The 18,764-nt window shown below is 39.8% G+C and overlaps 1 protein-coding gene across 1 annotated transcript; it reads right to left on the bottom strand.

The window, feature by feature from the left end:
• Positions 1 to 7,456: 7,456 nt before the first annotated feature.
• MS4A13 (membrane spanning 4-domains A13) lies at positions 7,457 to 17,864 on the bottom strand. Its single transcript, XM_060019713.1, has 3 exons — positions 17,736 to 17,864; positions 9,649 to 9,744; positions 7,457 to 7,570 (listed from the first exon to the last, which is right to left on the bottom strand). Exons 1-3 carry the CDS (start codon positions 17,862 to 17,864, stop codon positions 7,457 to 7,459), a joined length of 339 nt encoding a protein of 112 aa, XP_059875696.1.
• Between the last annotated feature and the right edge of the window lie 900 nt (positions 17,865 to 18,764).

The raw sequence follows: 18,764 nt of genomic DNA, 5'->3' as shown, positions 1-18,764 counted from the left end.
TCATCAAACCATCAATATTACTATCTTGAAAAATCCAACAATTAGTTCTCATGTAGTTTTGTTCATGTGACAACCTTACATTGGACTGTAGCATATGGTGGCTGCTCCCATCCGTCAGTCCCTCTAGAAATTACCCACATGCAGAAAACTTGGACTTTTTCTTGCTATGGTTTATTCTCTTACACCAGATTGTCTCCTTCCAACTAAAGTCTGGTGCAGGGACGCCTGACTGGCAGAACACGTATGTCTACATCAGCTGCACAGGAGGCTAAAAAGTAAAGTGCTATATATTCTACTTTGTAAAGGTGGGCTTCCCAAGCTGGGGAACCTATGAAAATGTAGGAAAGGTATTCAATAGATAAGACACTTGAAGCTCACAGACAGCTATCATTAAAGCTGTGGACAACCTCTGGGATTTCTGTATAACTCATTTCAGTTATCCTTAGACTCCATATTTAATATCCATGAGAATTTTTCCTTGGTCCTAGCTAGCTGGGCCAAAGGTGAACATCTGACTCAAAGTGGGATCATAATATACTCTTTCTCAGGTTGTTTAGGCCGATTTCTTGGTGGAAAGACGTAAAACCCTGGGAGCAGTGGTGCTGCCGTGCTCTACCCTAACGGACAGAGTTGTAGAGACAGTGAGTTTGGACAGTGAGAGAAATAGAGAGGACACCCAGAGAAAAGAAGAGATGAGAAGTAGCAGACCTTGCTGAGTTTCGGATGGCTTTCAATGTTCTAGTTCCAATTTCTTTTGGAAACCTGGCTAACTTCTTGCCCTTACATTATATGATCATATCTGTTCATATATTACAACAAATATACCTTCATTTTGCTAAAACTAGTAAGAGATAGCTTCTGTTTCTCGCAACCAAAACGTCTTCAAAAAATTCGCTTTGTCTTCTAACTTTTCTCGCATGGAGTCCACTCTCACAATCTCCTCTCCTGAATCTCCAATGTCTGCCTCTTTTTATGTTTTCCCAGCCTCTTCTTTATAGCCATATCTGAAATTTAAGACTTTGTCTTTAAATTCTTCACGAATAAACTTTTCCTTCCATTTACTGGAACTCTTAAGGTTTGAGTTCTCTAAGCAGGCCTGTCGACGCTTGAAACTGAGAAGAGGTAGAAAGGTATAGTGGAAAGGGTCAAATCTGAGTTCAAATCTTGTCCTTACCCATATCATTTATTCTTTCAAAGGGTGTTTCCTCAGCGGCCAAAAAACCCTGTAGGATTGTGTTCGGGAGCAAATAAGAGAAACTGGTGCAAAACTGAAGCTCAAGAAGAACTTGCGTTGGGAATGCCTGCCCTCAGGGCGGTCTACACCGACCACGGATCCCTGCATTCACTTCATCACAGGGCTAGCTAGAGGGGCGTGATCTTGCAGGTGATGCCCTCAGTTCCGCACTTTTCGGCTCCGTAAGTCCTGGCGGTAGCACTTGCCGAGTGGGTCCTGCTTCCTCGGTTGTGCCCCTCATCGCCCCCCGCGCGGTTCCAACGCCGCAGTTGTGACCAAGAGCTCGGCTTCCGGGCGTGGTTGCGCGAGGAGCCCCGCGGGGACACCTGCGCGGTGGGGGCCTTGGAGCTCTGATGGATCTGCAGGTTCCCAGGACACGGATAGGGAATGAGATGTTGGGGGAGGGAGTTAACATAGACAAAACCCTTTGCTGCCTGTATTAGCATCACCATCTGGGCCATGCCTGATTTCCCTGGCTGCCTCTGCAGGGACGTCCATCAAACACATGCCCTCCTCTCCACTTTTTTTTTTTTTTTTTTTTTTTTGCGGTACGAGGGCCTCTCACTGTTGTGGCCTCTCCCGTTGCGGAGCACAGGCTCCGGACGCGCAGGCTCAGCGGCCATGGCTCACGGGCCCAGCCGCTCCGCGGCATGTGAGATCTTCCCGGACCGGGGCACGAACCCATGTTCCCTGCATCGGCAGGCGGACTCTCAACCACTGCGCCACCAGGGAAGCCCCCTCCTCTCCACTTTTCTGCTAGGTTTGTATCAGCGAAAGTCTTTCTACCTTTAATCTTCACAAGGTGTAGAGGGAAGAGTACTGCTCAGCAAACCTGGGCTCTAGTCCTTAACTCTCCTTTTTATTAGGTGCATAACTGCTTGGGCAAAATATTTATCTTCCCTGTTCCTTAGGTTGTTTTTCTGTACGATGAGATAATATATTTTCTGTGTATCTCCCATGTTCACACTAAGTTAAGTTAGTGTGAACTAAGTTCACACTAAGTTCACACTCTGAGAACTGAAATCGGGTTATACAAGTTTAAAATATGCTGTAATCAGGTCCCCAAACCGAATATATTAGAATCCTAACTTGAGAGCCATGTCCATGATTCCATGATACCAGGTCCCGTGGAGAACTTTTTTTTTTAAAAAACAACTCAATAGCCTGTAAAGGCACTGTGTCTGTGTCTGACACATAGTAGAAGTGAATAAATGAACAAAATGTTTTCTATTCAAACTCCCTCGTTTATACTGAGTCCCAGCTTAAGAGTGTAAATGATTTGCTTTGATGGCTAACTAAAGACAACATTATGGTAAGGGAATGTAATTAGCGTTTGTTGAGGCTTTAGGTGCTTGGTCTTTTACATATTGTATAATTTATTGAACAAATTATCTGTTAAGCATCAATGTGTGTCAGGTACTGGTCTGACATATTGGGGATAAAAGCAGTGAAGAAAAAATATATATTTCTGTACCTCATGGAGCGTACCTTGTGGGAAGGTTCAGGGTGAAGGGAAGTGATGAGTATTAGTGTTAGGAGGTCAGGGAGATGAACAGGATCCAGCGTAGGAGGTAAAGAGTGGCCAGAAAGGTACCTGAAGAGCCCTGGAATCTAAGAAAATTATGCTAAAATTATGCTAAAAGCCTCCTGGATGGTCAATTAAGATGAGGACTGGGCTCCCCTGGTGGCGCAGTGGTTGAGAGTCCGCCTGCCAATGCAGGGGACACGGGTTCGTGCCCTGGTCCGGGAGGATCCCACATGCCGCGGAGCAGCTGGGCCCGTGAGCCATGGCCGCTGAGCCTGCGTGTCCGGAGCCTGTGCTCCGTAACGGGAGAGGCCACAGCAGTGAGAGGCCCGCATACCGCAAAAAAAAAAAAAAAAAAGATGAGGACTGAGCATTGCTCATTAGATTTTGCAATACGGAGGTCACTGCTGTCACTGACAAGAATAGTTTTAGGGGCAAGGTAGAGGCCAAACCCTAACTTGGAATGCATTTCAGAGAGAATGAGAGGAGATAATCTGCGAATAGTCAATATGGAAAGTTATTTTTGAGTTTTGTTTTTAAGGAAAGGAAAGAAATGGAGTCATAGGTAGAGGGAGAAGTAGTCAAGAGGTTTTTGTTTTGTTTTAAACAGGAGAAATATTAACATGCTTTACACACTTGTGGGAGTGATCCAGAAGAGAGGGAAAAACTGAAGTCATCAACGGAAGTGAGGATACAGTGGGACTGTGTCCCCTGGAATCTGCCTTTTATTGGGCACAGTCGCCTTTACGTCTTTAACCTCTTCACAAGAAACATTCTGTGCCTCCTTGGCCTGAAAAACCTTGCTTTGTTTTGAGGGCAATACTTTTCTAAGCACTTGCTCACCCTCTGGAACCAAGAGTCCTCGGGTAGGGTGAATGCTGAATGCATTTTCTTTGAATTCTGCTGAAACTTCAAGACCCATACTGCCCAAACCAGCAGCCACTAGCCACATGTGGCAGTTAAGCCTCTGAAATGTAGTTCGTCTGAACTGACATGTATTTTAAGTGTGAAATGGCGTGCATTTAAGTGTAAAATGCACACCAGATTTTCAAGACTTGATATAAAAAGAATGTAAAATATCTAAATAGTTTTGAGATATTTGGTTAAGGAAATATATTATTAAAATTAATTTCACCTGTTTGTTTGCTTTCTTGTGTGGCTACTAGAAAATTTTAAATTACACACATAGCTCATATTATATTTCTTTTGGCTAGAGCTATTCTAGGTCTTTTCACTCTCCTGTAAACCTCTTCCCTCTTTCAGCTCATTTTCTTGATGCCTTTTCTCTACACTTACATAAAATCTTAACAACAAGGCCACAAAGGCACTATGTGAGCTGGTTCTGCCTATCTTTCCAGCTTCATCCTTAATCACCTTCCTTTTTAATCAATGATTTCTAGACACACCATCCTCTCAAACCAGCCAATCCTTTTCCCTTCTCAGGATTTTGTTCTATTTCCTCTGCTCGGAGCACTTGTCTTCTGACTCGGAAAATGGCTTGAAGAATCACCTTCTTAGAAAAGCATTTGTTTCCTATCTAAAATAGTGCCAACTGCCCACCCCACCTCTCTTCCCATCATCCTGTTCATTTCCCAAGATGCATTTTCTAATGCCACCCTTCCAAAATTCTCTTGCCAACTCATTAAAGAACAAACAAACGTATGTATCATTTATCCTCTCCTTCAGCTCCGTTAGAGTCGGGGTCTTGTCTGTCTTTGTTTACACCCAGGGTCTAAAACAAGGGTGGATGCCTACATAGGTGCTAAATGAGCGCAAGCAATAAAGATTGATTATATATATGATAATAGAGGAATATTTACTTTTTTAGTCAAATTTAGAACATATGTGGCTGGGTAGTATTAGAATCTATGCTTAAGTGTTACTGTAAATTATAGAAATTAAAAATAAACGATTAAAGCTCATTTAAGTAATTATGGCTAAAACAACTTGCTTTTTCACCATGTCTGTCTTTTCCTTTAGTTTCCAACATTTGACTCTCTCCTAGTTCTCTGTGGACTCCTTGTGGACTCCTTTCCATGGCCTTATATTTTGGTCTTAAATGATATTCTTCCCTAGGGTCCCTTCTATTTTCCCTCTTGTAAGAAATCACAATTAGAAAGACCCTTGGACTAAACAATTTAGTTTACAAACTTTAAGAGGTTTTGTTATTTGACTAGTATTGTGATTTGTTTTTTTTTAACTCTGATTTTAAGGCCATTAGATGGGGCCTGGGTTCTCTAAGACACCATCTGGCCATTCCTTTGTAATATTTTATACCTGGTTTCTGGTGGACATTTGATTGCTGGATCTGAGCTTTTTGGACTGGAAATGCCATTTGTATATATGGAGTGCACTACCTTCAAAGCTGAATTACTGCAAGAGGGAAGAGATATGGGATCATATGTATATGTATAACTGATTCACTTTGTTATAAAGCAGAAACTAACACACCATTGTAAAGCAATTATACCCCAATAAAGATGTTAAAAAAATAGAAAAATAAAAATAAAAATAAAAGCTGAATTACCAGGTTAGAATTCTCTACTAAATTCCTAGTCTCATACTTCCAACTTCCTAATAAATGTTTCTACGTAGATTGTCCAAAAGCACCTCAGATAAAGAACAATCCAATGTAAATTCATCATTTTCCTGTAAAGCTTTTCTTTTCCCTCTATTCCAGCTAACTCCCAAACCCCAGCACTGGTGTCACTTGCAAATATAACCAATCTCCAAATCCTGTTGATTTTCTCTTCCACGTACATGTCCAGCGTTTCCTCCTTGTCTTCATCTCCCACTGTTCGAGTTGTAATATGCATCATCTCTCCTCTAGAAAACTGCAGTTATTGTCTAACCTAGATAACCCATGTTTAGAGTAACAGCCACCTCAGATCCTCCACATTCCAGCTACAAGGAACTAACCAAAAGCCTGATGATGCTTCTTACTGTGTTTCCACAGTGGGCCACCACGGACAGGCTGAAATTCCAATGCCTTAGCGTGTCATTCAAATTGTATCATATTCTCCCCTTGTCTACTGTGTAGCCTTGCTTCCCACCTTCTCTCCAACAGACACCATGGTTCATCTTCATCAAACTATTTGCTGTCCTACAAATATGCCATGCTTTCTTCCTTTGGTTAGCACAGGTCAAGTTGCCATTGCAATATGAAGTCATTTTGCCTAAATCTCTATTTTTGAATGAGTCTCATTGTCTGGTAAGTAGGGAGATACCATTATCAGACATTAGAACTTGTGTGTGTGTGTGTGTGTGTGTGTGTGTGTGTGTGCGCGTGTGTGTGTGTGTGTGTGTGTGTGTGTGTAGCATTAATCTATTTTCCTTTTTCATTCAATTTCAGAGGCTGGCTCTTAATTTTTTTTTTTTTTGGCGGTACGTGGGCCTGTCACTGCTGTGGCCTCTCCCGTTGTGGAGCACAGGCTCCGGACGCGCAGGCTCAGCGGCCATGGCTCACGGGCCCAGCCGCTCCGTGGCATGTGGGATCTTCCCGGACCGGGGCACGAACCCGTGTCCCCTGCATCGGCAGGTGGACTCTCAACCACTGCACCACCAGGGAAGCCCCCTCCCAGACTTTTATAATAAAATATTTATGGTCTTCTGCAACATGAACAGATGCCGGCACCCCAAAAGTCACCTTGTCGTGACATTCCCAATTATTACCCATTCCTTCCCTTGAAAGTAATGCCGTTTTGACTTTTAGGTAATCAATCCTGTCTTTTCTTTCTAATTTTACCAACACCTTCCATCCCTCCCTAAACATTATAGTTTAGCTTTAGTTTTGCCTGATTTCACACTTCCTATGAATGGAATAAAAAAGTATGCATTCTTTTGAATTTGCCTTTCAATATTCAACATTATATATATGAGATTGATCTATGCTGTTAAGTGTAGTTATTGCTCATTTTAATTTCTATGTAGAATTTTTTTCTCAATATATTCACCTCTCACTGAATGCATTTCCACTTTGGGACCATTATGAATAATACTGATATATATGTTTATTTTTTTCCCTGGAAGTATATCTTGCTACATGTGTACACACATTTCTGTTGGGTATATAACAAGGACTGAAATTACTGATCGGGTATGCACAGCTTAACCTTCAGTAAATAATGCCCCAAAGATTTTCAAAGTTGTTGCAGTAATGTATATGCCAATTAGGAGTGTGTGAGAAATTTCTTTTATCCATAGTCATTACCATCACTCAGAACTGTACTTTGAAATTTAGTCATTCTGTTAGGTACTTAACATCTCATTGTAGTTTTATTTTAGTGTTATTTTTGAAATGGCTGGATTTACGTCTGATGCTTTGCTATTTTCTGTACGTCTGTGTTTTATGTTCTTCCTTGTTTTTTTTAAAATTAAATACTTTCTGTGTATTATCTTAACTTCTTTGTTAATTTTATTTTGCTATAATTTTGGGAATTTTCTTAGTCACTGGTCAGGGATTACAATATGCATTTTAACTTACCACAATCTGCTTCAGAGGAATGCTAATTTAATTCCAGTAAAACACAGACACTTTGTTCACATGTAGCTGCATTCCTTCCCCTTCCTCTGTGCCTTTGTAATCTTTGTGTATGTCTTTATTTCACCTTCACTTTTGAAGGATAGTTTTAAAGGATATAGAATTCATGCTTGACTGTTTTTTTCCTCTAGCACTTGAACATGCCATCCTCCTACCTTTAGGCCTCCATTGTTTCTGATGAGTCAGCTGTTATTGTGGTGACACTGCACATGAAGTCATTTTTCTCCTGCTGCTTTCGAGATTTTCTTTTATCCATTTGGCTCTGAGGCATCTAGGAGTGAATCGTTTTGTGTTTATTCTAACTGGAGCTCACTGAGCTTCTTAGATGGATAGAACAGAATTTTTCTTCAAATTTGGGAAATTTTGGGCCATTACTTCTTCAAGTTTTTTTCTTGTCCCCCCACCTTCTGGTATTCTCATTATGCATGTGTTGGTGCACTAGACGGTGTCCCCCAAATCTCAGAGGCTCTGCCCATTTTTGTTTTCTGTTCTTCAGACTGGATGATCTATATTGGTCTATCATGTTTGCTGATTTTGCTTTCTGTCATCTCAGGTTTGCTCTTGAGCTCCTCTAGTGGGTGTTTCGTTTCAGTAACTGTATTTTTAAATTCCAGAATTTCCATTTGGTGCTTCTAAATAATTTCACTCTCTTTTATTGATATTCTTATTTATTAAAAGATTAACAGCTTCGTTGAGGCATAATTGATATACAAAGAACTGCCTATATTTCATGTGTACTATTTGATATATACAAACATAGTGATACCATTGCCACAATCAAGGTAATAGACATTGATTCTCTTATTTGATGAGTCATTGCGTCATCCATTAATTCTTTAAACATGTTTTCCTTTAATTCTTTGAAGTCTTTCTTTGTGAAGTCCAACATTTGTTCTCCTGTCCCCTCAAAAAAACTGTATCTATTGATGACGTTTTTTCAAGTGTACGGGATACTATTGCCTGTCCTTTGCATGTCAAATGTTGTTGTTGAAAAATGAATATTTTAGATAACATATTTTAGTGACTGGATTCTGATTGCCTCAGCTTCCCTCTGGAGTGGTTTTTTTTTTTTTTTTTTTTGCTGTACGCGGGCCTCTCACTGTCGTGGCCTCTGCCGTTGCGGTGCACAGGCTCCGGACGCACAGGCTCAGCGGCCATGGCTCACGGGCCCAGCCGCTCCGCGGCATATGGGATCTTCCCGGACCGGGGCACGAACCCGTGTCCCCTGCATCGGCAGGCGGACTCTCAACCACTGCGCCACCAGGGAAGCCCTGTCCAGTTTTATAATTTCTTTTTAGGGAAATCTGCCATGTCCTCACCCAGCCATTCTGGAAGCCCCACCATTCCCTTTTCTTAGAAAATCCTTTTTCATGTAGTCTCATAGTTACTTATGCACTTCAGTTAGTCTCTGCTCAGAGGGTCTTCCCTTACCATCCTATGTAAAATAATCTTTGCCTTACCTCCTTACTGTGTTTTGTTTTACTCTATAACACTTTTCCACTTCCTGAAATTATTATATATTTGTTTGTTTATTGTCTTTCTCTCCCATTGCAGTGCAGGCTGCTTGATGGCTGGGATGTTGTTTTGCTAATCACTGCAACCTGAGTGCCTATTACACTGCCTAGTAAATAACAGGCCCTCCATAAGTATTTGTGAAAGAATGAATGAGTGTTAGATATCTCGTTTTTTTAAGGTTGAGAGGAAACGTCTCATCAACTCTTGTGGGATTGTGAATTAATACAGCATTTTGGGATGTTATTAAACTTGCAATTACACTTCTAGGAAGCAACCACCTACAGACATACTAGCCTTGTATGCAAAGATATATGTAGTGGGATGTTCACTGCATCATTGTTTATAACTTAAACTGGAAAGAGGTTAAATATGCAGCAGCAATAAAGGAAATGTTAAAATAAATACTAAGGAAAACTATGATGCTATTAAAAGGCACTGTTTACATATGCTTACAATGGAAAGATGTTTATGATAGCTGAGGAAAAAAAGCATGTAACAAAATAAGATGATCACACAATTAGTAAGAAAGAAAAGTGTGTGTATGTGTGTGCATGCCTTTTTGTATAGATTTTGATATGTGAGCATGATGGGGACTGTATTAAGAGGCGAATAACATTTTACTCTACAATTTTTTTACATTTTAATATTCAGTTTCACATATTACTTTTGTAATTTTATAAACAAAAAAGAAAAAATTTAAAAAGTAGATAGTATCACAAATTCTATTTTTATTAGTTCCAAACATATTGCATCAGAACACTTCATCTCCTCCTAGAGTGTGCTTACTAGAAATCTACATGTCTAGATTTGCCAGAGGGTTACATCAACACTTACCAAACCAACACAGCCGAAGATCGTGTATGTGAAAGCGATACACAATTCCAAGGGGTAGAGGCCCAGTAGAACACGTGAAATTTCTCTCCCAAGTTTCTGAAACCAGAAAATAGGGAGACATCTTGCATTATCATCTTTCGTAAAAATTAGAACAATTTTTTTATTGAAGTATAACTTACAATGTTGTGTTAGTTTCACGTGTACAGCACAGTGCTTCAGTTATATATGCACATATGTGCATATATGTATATGTATGTGTGTGTGTGTGTATATATATATATATATATATATATATTCTTTTGCAGATTCTTTTCCCTTATAGGTTACTACAGAATATTGAGTACAGTTACCCATGCTACACAGTAGGTCCCTGTTGGTTATCTACTTTATATTTAGTAGTGTGTACACATCAATCCCAAACTCCTAATTTATCCTTCACCCCCTCCCTTTCCCCTTTGGTACCATAAGTTTGTTTTCTCTGTCTGTGAGTTTATTTCTGTTTTGTAAATAAGTTCATTTGTATCTATTGAGATGATCGTATAGTTTTTACTCTTTGTTAATATAATGTATCACACTGATTGATTTGTGGATATTGAAAAATCCTGTATCCCTGGGATAAATCCCACTTGATCATGGTGTATGATCCTTTTAATGTATTGTTGGATTCAGTTTGCTAGTATTTTGTTCAGGAGTTTTGTGTCTATGTTCATCAGTAATATTGGCCTGTAATTTTCTTTTTTTGTGTGGTATCTTTATCTGTTTTGGTATCAGGGTGATCACGGCCTCAAACAGTGAGTTTGGAAGTGTTCCTTCCTCGGCAATTTTTTGGAATAGTTCCAGAGGATTAGGTGTTAACTCTTCTCCAAATGTTTCACAGAATTCACCTGTGAAGCCATATGGTCTTGGACTTTTGCTTATTGTAAGTTTTCAAATCACAGATTAATTTCAGTATTTGTAATTGGTCTGTTCATATTTTCTATTTCTTCTTGGTTCAATCTTGGGAGATTGTACCTTTCTAAGAATTTGCCCATTTCTTCTTGGTTGTCCATTTTATTGGCATTTAGTTGCCTGTAGTAGTCTCTTATGGGCCTTTGTATGTCTGTGGTGTCAGTTTTAACTTCTCCAATTTTCTAATTTTATTGATTTGGGCCCTCTCCTCTTTTTTCTTGTGTCTGGCTAAAGGTTTATCAATTTTGTTTATCTTTTCAAAGAACCAGCTTTTCATTTCATTGATCTTTTCTATTGTTTTCTTAGTCTCTATTTCATTTATTTCTGCTCTAATGTTTATGATTTCTTTCCTTCTACTAACTTTGGGTTTTGTTTGTTCTTCTTTCTCTAGTTGCTTTAGGCATAAGGTTAGTTGTTTGAGATTTTTGTTTCCTGAGGTAAGTTTGTTTCACTATAAACTTTCCTCTTAGGACTGCTTTTGCTGCATCCTATAGGTTTTTTGGATCGTCATGTTTTTGTTTTCATTTGTCTCTAGGATTTTTTTTTTATTTCCTCTCATTTCTTCAGTGATCTGTTGGTTTAGTAGCATATTGTTTAGCCTCCATGTTTGTGTTTTTTGCAGTTTTTTTCTTGTAGTTTATTTCTAATCTCATAGCTTTGTGATTAGAGAAGATGGTTGATATGATTTCAATTTTCTTAAGTTCACCAAGGCCTGCTTTGTGGCCCAGCATGTGATCTCTCCTGGAGAATGTTCCATGTGCACTTGAAAAGAATGTGTATTCTACTACTTTTGGATGGAATGCTCTATAAATATTAGTTAAGTCTGTCTGGCCTAATGTGTCATTTAATGTTCATGTGTCTGGCCTGTTTCCTTATTGGTTTTCTGTCTGGGTGATCTGTCCATTGATGTAAGTGGGGTGTTAAAGTCCCCCACTATTATTGTGCTACTGTCAATTTTTCCTTTTATGTCTGTTAACATTTGCCTTATACATACTGAGGTGCTCCTATGTTGGGTGCATGTATTATATATTTACAACTGTTGTATCTTCTTCTTGGATTGATCCCTGGATCATTACGTAGTGTCCTTCTTTGTTCCTTGTAACTGTCTTTAGTATAAGTCTATTTTGTCTGATATAAGTATTGCCACTCCAGCTTTCTTTTGAGTTCCATTTGCATGGAATCCCTTTTTTCCATACCCTCACTTTCAGTCTGTATGTGTCTCTAGATCTGAAGTGGATCTCTTGTAGACAACATACATACAGGTCTTGTTTTTGTATCCATTCAGCCAGTCTATTTCTTTTGGTTGGACCATTTAATCTGCTTACATTTAAGGTACTTATTATGTTTGTTCTTATTGCCATTTTGTTAATTGTTTTGGATTTGTTTTTGTAGGTCTTTTTTTTTGTTTTGTTTCCTCTTTTGTTCCCTTCTTTAGCATTATGTTTGGATTCCTTTTTCTTTTTTGTGTGTATATGTATTATACATTTTTGGTATAGCAGTCTATGTATATATCCACGATTGTTTTAAATTGCTCACCTCTTAATTTCCAGTGCATTTAAAATATCCTCTATTTGTACTTTCTTTCTCTCACAATTACTAGTTTTGATATCATACTTGTGTGTGGATGATTTCCTACTTTTACTGTATGTTTGCCTTTACCAGTGAGCTTTCCCATTTTGTAATTTTCTTGTTTCTAGTTGTGGCCTTTTCTTTTCTGCCTAGACAAATTCCTTTAGCCTTTGTTGTAAAACACGTTTGGTGGTGTTGAATTCTTTTAGCTTCTGCTTGTGTGTAAAGCTTTTGATTTATCCATCAGATGTGAACAAGAGCCTTGCTGGGTAGGGTATTCCTGGTTGTAGGTTTTTCCCTTTCATCACTTTAAATACATCATGCCACTCCCTCCTGTCCTGCTGAGTTTCTCCTGAAAAATCAGCTGATAGCTTTACAGGAATTCCCTTGTATGTTATTTGCTGCTTTCCCCCTGTTGCTTTTAATATTTTCTCTTATCTTTACTTTTTGTCAATTGATTACTATGCGTCTTGGCATGTTCCTCCTTGGGACTCTCTGCGCTTCCTGGACTTGGGTGACTGCTTCCCTTCCCATTTTAGGGAAGTTTTCAGCTATTATCTCTTCAAATATTTTCTCAGGCCCTTTCTCTTTCTCTTTTCCTTCTGGGACCCCTATAATGCAAATGTTGGTGCATTTGATGTTGTCCCAGAGGTCTCTTAAACTGTCATTTCTTTTCATTCTTTTTTCTCTATTCTTTTCCATGGCAGTGATTTCCACCAACCACTCTGTCTCCCAGCTCACTGAACCGTTCTTTTGCCTCATTTATTCTGCTTTTGATTCCTCTAGTAAGTTTTTCATTTCAGTTATTATATTCTTCAACTCTGTTTGGTTGTTCCTTATATTTTCTTTGTTAAAAACTTCTTGTAACTTTTCCCTCTGTACATACCTTCACTGAGTTTTTGGATCATACTTACAATCATTATTCCAAACTACTTCTTGTGTGACTGCTTATCTCCACTTCACTTAGTTGTTCTTCTGGGGTTTTATCTTGTTTCTTCCTCTGGAGCGTACTCCTTTGCTGTCTCATTTTGTTTAAATTTCTATTTGTATTTTTATGTACACGGTAGGTTAGCTACATTTATCGACCTTGGAGAAGTGGCCCTCTGTAGGGGATGTCCTATGTATCCCAGCAGTACACTCCCCTCTCATCGTCCGAGGGCCAGGGGCCAGCTGGTCCCAGCGTGGTTTCTGATCTGTGTTGTGGAGTCATTTCTGCAGGCTGCAGAATCAGAGTTTTCTTGCTTCTGGTGTCTGCCACCTAGTGTGTTAATAAGCTGGTTTGGAGGCTTGTACAGGCTTCCTGGCAGGAGGGGCCAGTGTCTGCCTACTGGCGGGGTGGAGCTGGCTCTTGGCCCTCTGGTGGGCAGGACTGTGTCAAGGGGCATGTCTAGACGTGGCTGTAGGCTCAGGATGTCTTTAGGCAGCCTGTCTGCAGGTGGGTGGGGCTGTGGCCCCCGCCTAGTTAGTTGTTTGGCCTGAGGCATGCCAACACTGGAGCCTACAGGCTGTTCAGTGGGGCCAGGCCTTGGCGCTAATGACCAAAGCAAGATGTTGCCTTGAGGAGTGCTCATGCAGATGAATACTCCCTGATATGTCTGCCACCCGCTTTTGTGACCCCAGAGTGAGCCACAGACACTCCCTGCTTACCGAAGAGACCCTCTAAGACCAGCAGGTAGGCCTGGCCCAGGCTCCTATGAAGTCACTGCTTTTAACCTGGGTCCTGGTGCATACAAGGCCTTGTGTGTGCCCTCCAAGAGTGGAGTCTCTGTTTTCCTTAGTCCTGTGGAGCTCTTGCAATCAGGCCCCACTGGCCTTGAAAGCCAAATGCTCTGGGGGCTCCTCCTCCTGATGCCAGACCCCGAGGCTGGGGAGCCTGATGTGGGGCTTAGAGCTCTCACTGCTGTGGGAGAACTTCTGTGATATATTTATTCTCCAGTTTGTGGGCCACCCACCTGGGTGGTATGGGATTTGACTATATCACGAGTGTGCCCCTCCTGCTGTCTCGTTGTGGTTTCTTCTTTATGTCTTTTGATGCAGAATATCTTCTTTGGTAGGTTCCACTCTTTTTTATCGATGGGTGTTCAGCAGTTAGTTGTGGTTTTGGTGTGCTTGTGAGAAGAGATGAGCTCACGTTTTCTATTCTGCCATCCTGTCTCCTCCAAGTTTAAGATTTTAAGATACCTAAAAGATCTTGGAAACTGTCTTTAAGATGTGTAGTTATGGTAGAGGCCTGTAGTGAGGTCCAGTCTTGAGCCAAGTCACAGCACCAAGAAAAGTGCCCAGTCCTTATGCGGTTCTCTCAGCTAAGAACCCAGGAAAACCTGAAGCAGCAGAGAGGAAGCACATGGAGATCGGCCCTCTGCCCAGACTGTGGAAAAGCCCAGAGGGCACGCTGCCCTCACTTGCATTGTTATCTTTAGTAAGTGCAGATATGGTCATGGAAGGAGCTCCTAATGTGAGAGTCAAGGAAAAGGGAAACAGAAGAATAAATAAGCCTCTTTCACCGTTTGACTTCCACAGGCATTCCTATGTGCCTGTGTCTTCTGCTTCGCTTTCCTAGCTTTCATTCTTGACCTTCATCACTCAGCTGTCTTGTCTCAATTCTTGCAACGCTTCATCCTCATCCTCTTCGCTAGAGTCTCTGGCACAGCTCACTATCCAAACTCTTCAGTCAACGAGATTTAGCTATTCTGTCTCCAATGATAAGAGGGCTACCAGGAGATTTTATCAAGCGATTCTCATCATTAAAACAGCCATTATTAATTACAAACTTACTTAAATTTACGTGTGTAAAAAGCTCACACAGAAACTGCTATAGTATCAGATGGAAGAATGAATAAATTCAAAAAGAGACACATTTCACTCGGAAGTATAAGGTGATTGTGATTTCTGGGATAAATATAGCAGATCCCTTTTGTTGCTGTTGGAAAGGTACTTTCAACTACATATGAGGATGATGATTTGGTACTAAGCCTGAAAATAAATGTAGTTTCTGTGCTGGCCGTTCATGCCTCTGAAAAATACTTCTCATACAATAAATCCAGAGCTAGACTGCCTTTGTTCAGATACTACCTTTCATATTCACTAACTGTGTGACCCCTTGGACAAGTTTCTTAACTTCCCCGTTCTTTAGTTTCTTTATGTGTAACGGAGAAGATGCTATCACATATCTATTAGTTAACTGCTCTGTCTCTCCCAAACTCCAAGCCTGTTGTTCTAATGTTCTCATGACTTTTCTACTTGGATATGCTTCTGTCATCATCATCTCAAACTCAAAGTACTGTACTGCAATATGGAGGCCAGTAGTAAGCATGACAAATAGTATCATCGGAAGGCTGTTACTTCCAACCATTCTTTCTCCTCCAGCTTTGAATCAGATGTCACCAGATTCTATCACCCACTACCCCTTCTGGTTGAAGTCATCTACTGACCCCTTGGTCACTCTTCTATTTCTAGGTGATTTTAATTCTTTTCTAACCTTTTCTCTCACACCTCTTAATCCTTGGTAATTTCAGAGTATTACTTATACGATCTTTCTTATAACCTGGGCTTGTAGTTCTTTGAATTTCTCTCCTCTAATCCTTTGACTCTAGCTTATCTCAGTCACTCACTCCCATGTTCATCCTCTTGTACTTATTTCTGTGAATAGGTGCAACACTTTTCAAATCTCAATTTTAATGATCTCACGCTGTCCACCACCTCCCATCTTTCTAGCTCACAACCTGCAGTATTGCAACTCTAACAATCCTTTGACCCCCTCTGGAGCTATAATCTGAGCCCCTTACTTCTGTTATATTCTTTCCTTCACCAGCTTCAATCCCATGGTCAGCTATTAAAAACGCTCATTTTTATACACTCTCAACTCCTTTGCACCTTTCTTGTTTGATCACAGTTGTATGGTTAAACCAAAATCTTGATTAAATGCAGTTGTCCTTCTTACTACATGACTGTGTCCATCAGCTGAACATGGCCTGAGAAAGATGTACATAACCATCTTGACCCATCTCACTAGACAGTCATGTTCTAAAAGCTTAAGTGAGTCCTTAATGCTGCATGAAAGTCATGCTACTTTTCCACAATCCATATACTCTCTCTTGCTTTTCCTAGATGACTACTTCCTATTCTCTTCTCTCTCCTCAAACAACCAATCCATTCTCCATTCACACTCTCAGATCATGATCTTGCTTCCTAAATTACTGAGATATTTGAGGTTATCAGAAGAAAAGTTCCACAAGCTCCCAACACCCGACTACCTACTTATAAAATTTGTCCTTTCTCTCTGGTCCCCTACCTTCCCTCCTGTTAACCTGCCTGGCCACTATTTACATTAAAGGTGGATAATTTTTTGTTGGGGGCTGTCTTGTGCATTAGAGGATGTTTAGCTGCATCCTTGGCCTCTGCTTACCGGATGTACACCCACAGCTGTGAAAACCAAAAATGTCATCACCAAATGTCCTCTGAGGGGAAAAATCACCTCTAGTTGAGAACCACTGCTAGAGATCAACTGTCCATACTCCTAGCTATTTGTGTATTAAAACGCTTCATTTCTTGCCTACCCAAGTCCATGATTCTAATAATCCCTCCCTCCCCCCATTTATCTCATATATCATCAATTTTATCTCTTCTGGTTCAGTCCCTTCAGCAAAAGACATGAAACCTACTGAAACAAACAAGCAAACCCTGCCCTGACCCAAGTTTCCCTCAACAACTACCTCATTCCTCTATACCACATTACACCAAAGCCCTTAAAGGAGTTGTCTGTATTTGCTGACTAATTCCTCTCCTCTCATTATTTTTTATTTTTTAATTTTATTTCATTTTTTAAGTTTTTGGCCTCCCCCACGGCATGTGGAATCTTAGTTCCCTGAACAGGGATCAAACCCACGCCTCATGCATTGGAAGGCAGAGTTTTAACCACTGGACCGCTGGGTCTCTCTCATTATTTTTTAAACCAATTCCAATCAGGCTTTTGCCCCACCTTCCGATGATACTATTTGTCATGCTTACTACTGGCCTCCATATTGCTAAACCCAATGGTCGATTCTCAGCCCTTGTCTTATTTGACAACATAACATGATTTAATATAGTTGATCTTTCTCTATTTCTTTGTTCACTTGGCTTTCAGGATGTCATACTCTGCAGACTTTCCTACTACCTTATGGCTGTAAGAAACCACAGAAGAGTGCAGGTGATGACAAATTTAGAAAATTTGTGAGTATAGACTCATTGTGTGAGGAGCCTGAGGTAAAGACCCTAAATACGAAAATTAACCATGCTAATGGAGATTATGCTTAAGATTCTGTCTTTCACACATCTAAGGACAATCCAACCTATGGTTGTCATTGTGTGTTCACTCCTATATCTACATCTCTTATAATAGTACTGGTAAATTAAAGGTGTTTAAAAAATACTTGTTGAAAAAAGAAATCTGATTTTGAATAAATTACCAACATGGGATTTAGTTACTTAGCTCTCCTGAAAATTTTGTTTAGAAACTGTTCCCTATGTCCCACTAGTGGCACGAATATTATTTACTGAATGATTAAATAATATAAATATATTCTACTTACAATAATTCCCCATACAGAACATCCTGTTTTGTAAGTTATAGGTTCATATGTCCCAAAGACTCCTTTAATTTGTCCTATATACAAAATCAATAGGAGATGCCACATGAAAACACTAAAGACGCCAATCATAATCTGGATAGCCTATGAGAAGAGAATGCTATTAGTATCGAAACCATGTAAGTGATAACAGAATTCCAAAAAGTGCTATGAGAAACATTCAACATTTTTTTTTACAAAAGATGAAAGTAAAATAGAAATGCACTTAACTATGAAATTTCTGGATGGGTTAGTCCAAAAAGAGGGCCCTTATCAGGAAGTACTGAGGTTTACCAAATGGGAATCAGTCATACTTGCAGCATCAGACTGTTCAATAGTAATTCTGGTGAATCCTCCCATAGAAAAGTTGACACTCTGACTCTACTACTGGCTATCCTCCCCACCTAACAAGTAATGACGTGACAGGAGAATACTGAGGTTACTTCTTTTCCTTCAAGGCACATTTGGTATGGACCTTTTTTCACAAGCATGCTGAGGTGAGGTAGAGTCAACACAGAGACACAAAGAATACCCAAAGTAGACTTACTCGCACAAGGTCTTCCTATTGGTAGGGGAGAATTATTACTCAACTTTAATTTGTAAAAAGACAATTATTGTCCCAGTAAATATGTACCAGTAAATTTCTGAGTTTATATGTAAACTGATATTTCAACTATGAATCACATTTTTAATTACTCTTTAAATATGTCAGAGGATACATTATCTTCACTTTCATAAACTTTAATAGGAAGCTATTTAATGTTTTAACTTTAATGGTTCCAGTTCTTTGTAAAGCAAGTAATCTATGAAACACATAAATGCAATTGGCTCATATTAAAGGTATGTTTTAGAGAAATTTGTTTTCATAGAAAACCCACTTTTTGGGAGTAACAAACTTATGCATTTAGATTCAGATTTTAAGGTTTCCTCTGAATCAAATTTGGAAGAATGAAATTATTTTCAAAGGTTCTTTGGATCTGACTGGGAGAAAAT

This window comes from Delphinus delphis, chromosome 8 (genome assembly GCF_949987515.2).
Source record: "Delphinus delphis chromosome 8, mDelDel1.2, whole genome shotgun sequence".
Classification (NCBI taxonomy): Eukaryota; Metazoa; Chordata; class Mammalia; order Artiodactyla; family Delphinidae; genus Delphinus; species Delphinus delphis.
Note: the sequence above shows the minus strand (reverse complement) of the source record. Positions and strands in the feature narration are given on the sequence as shown.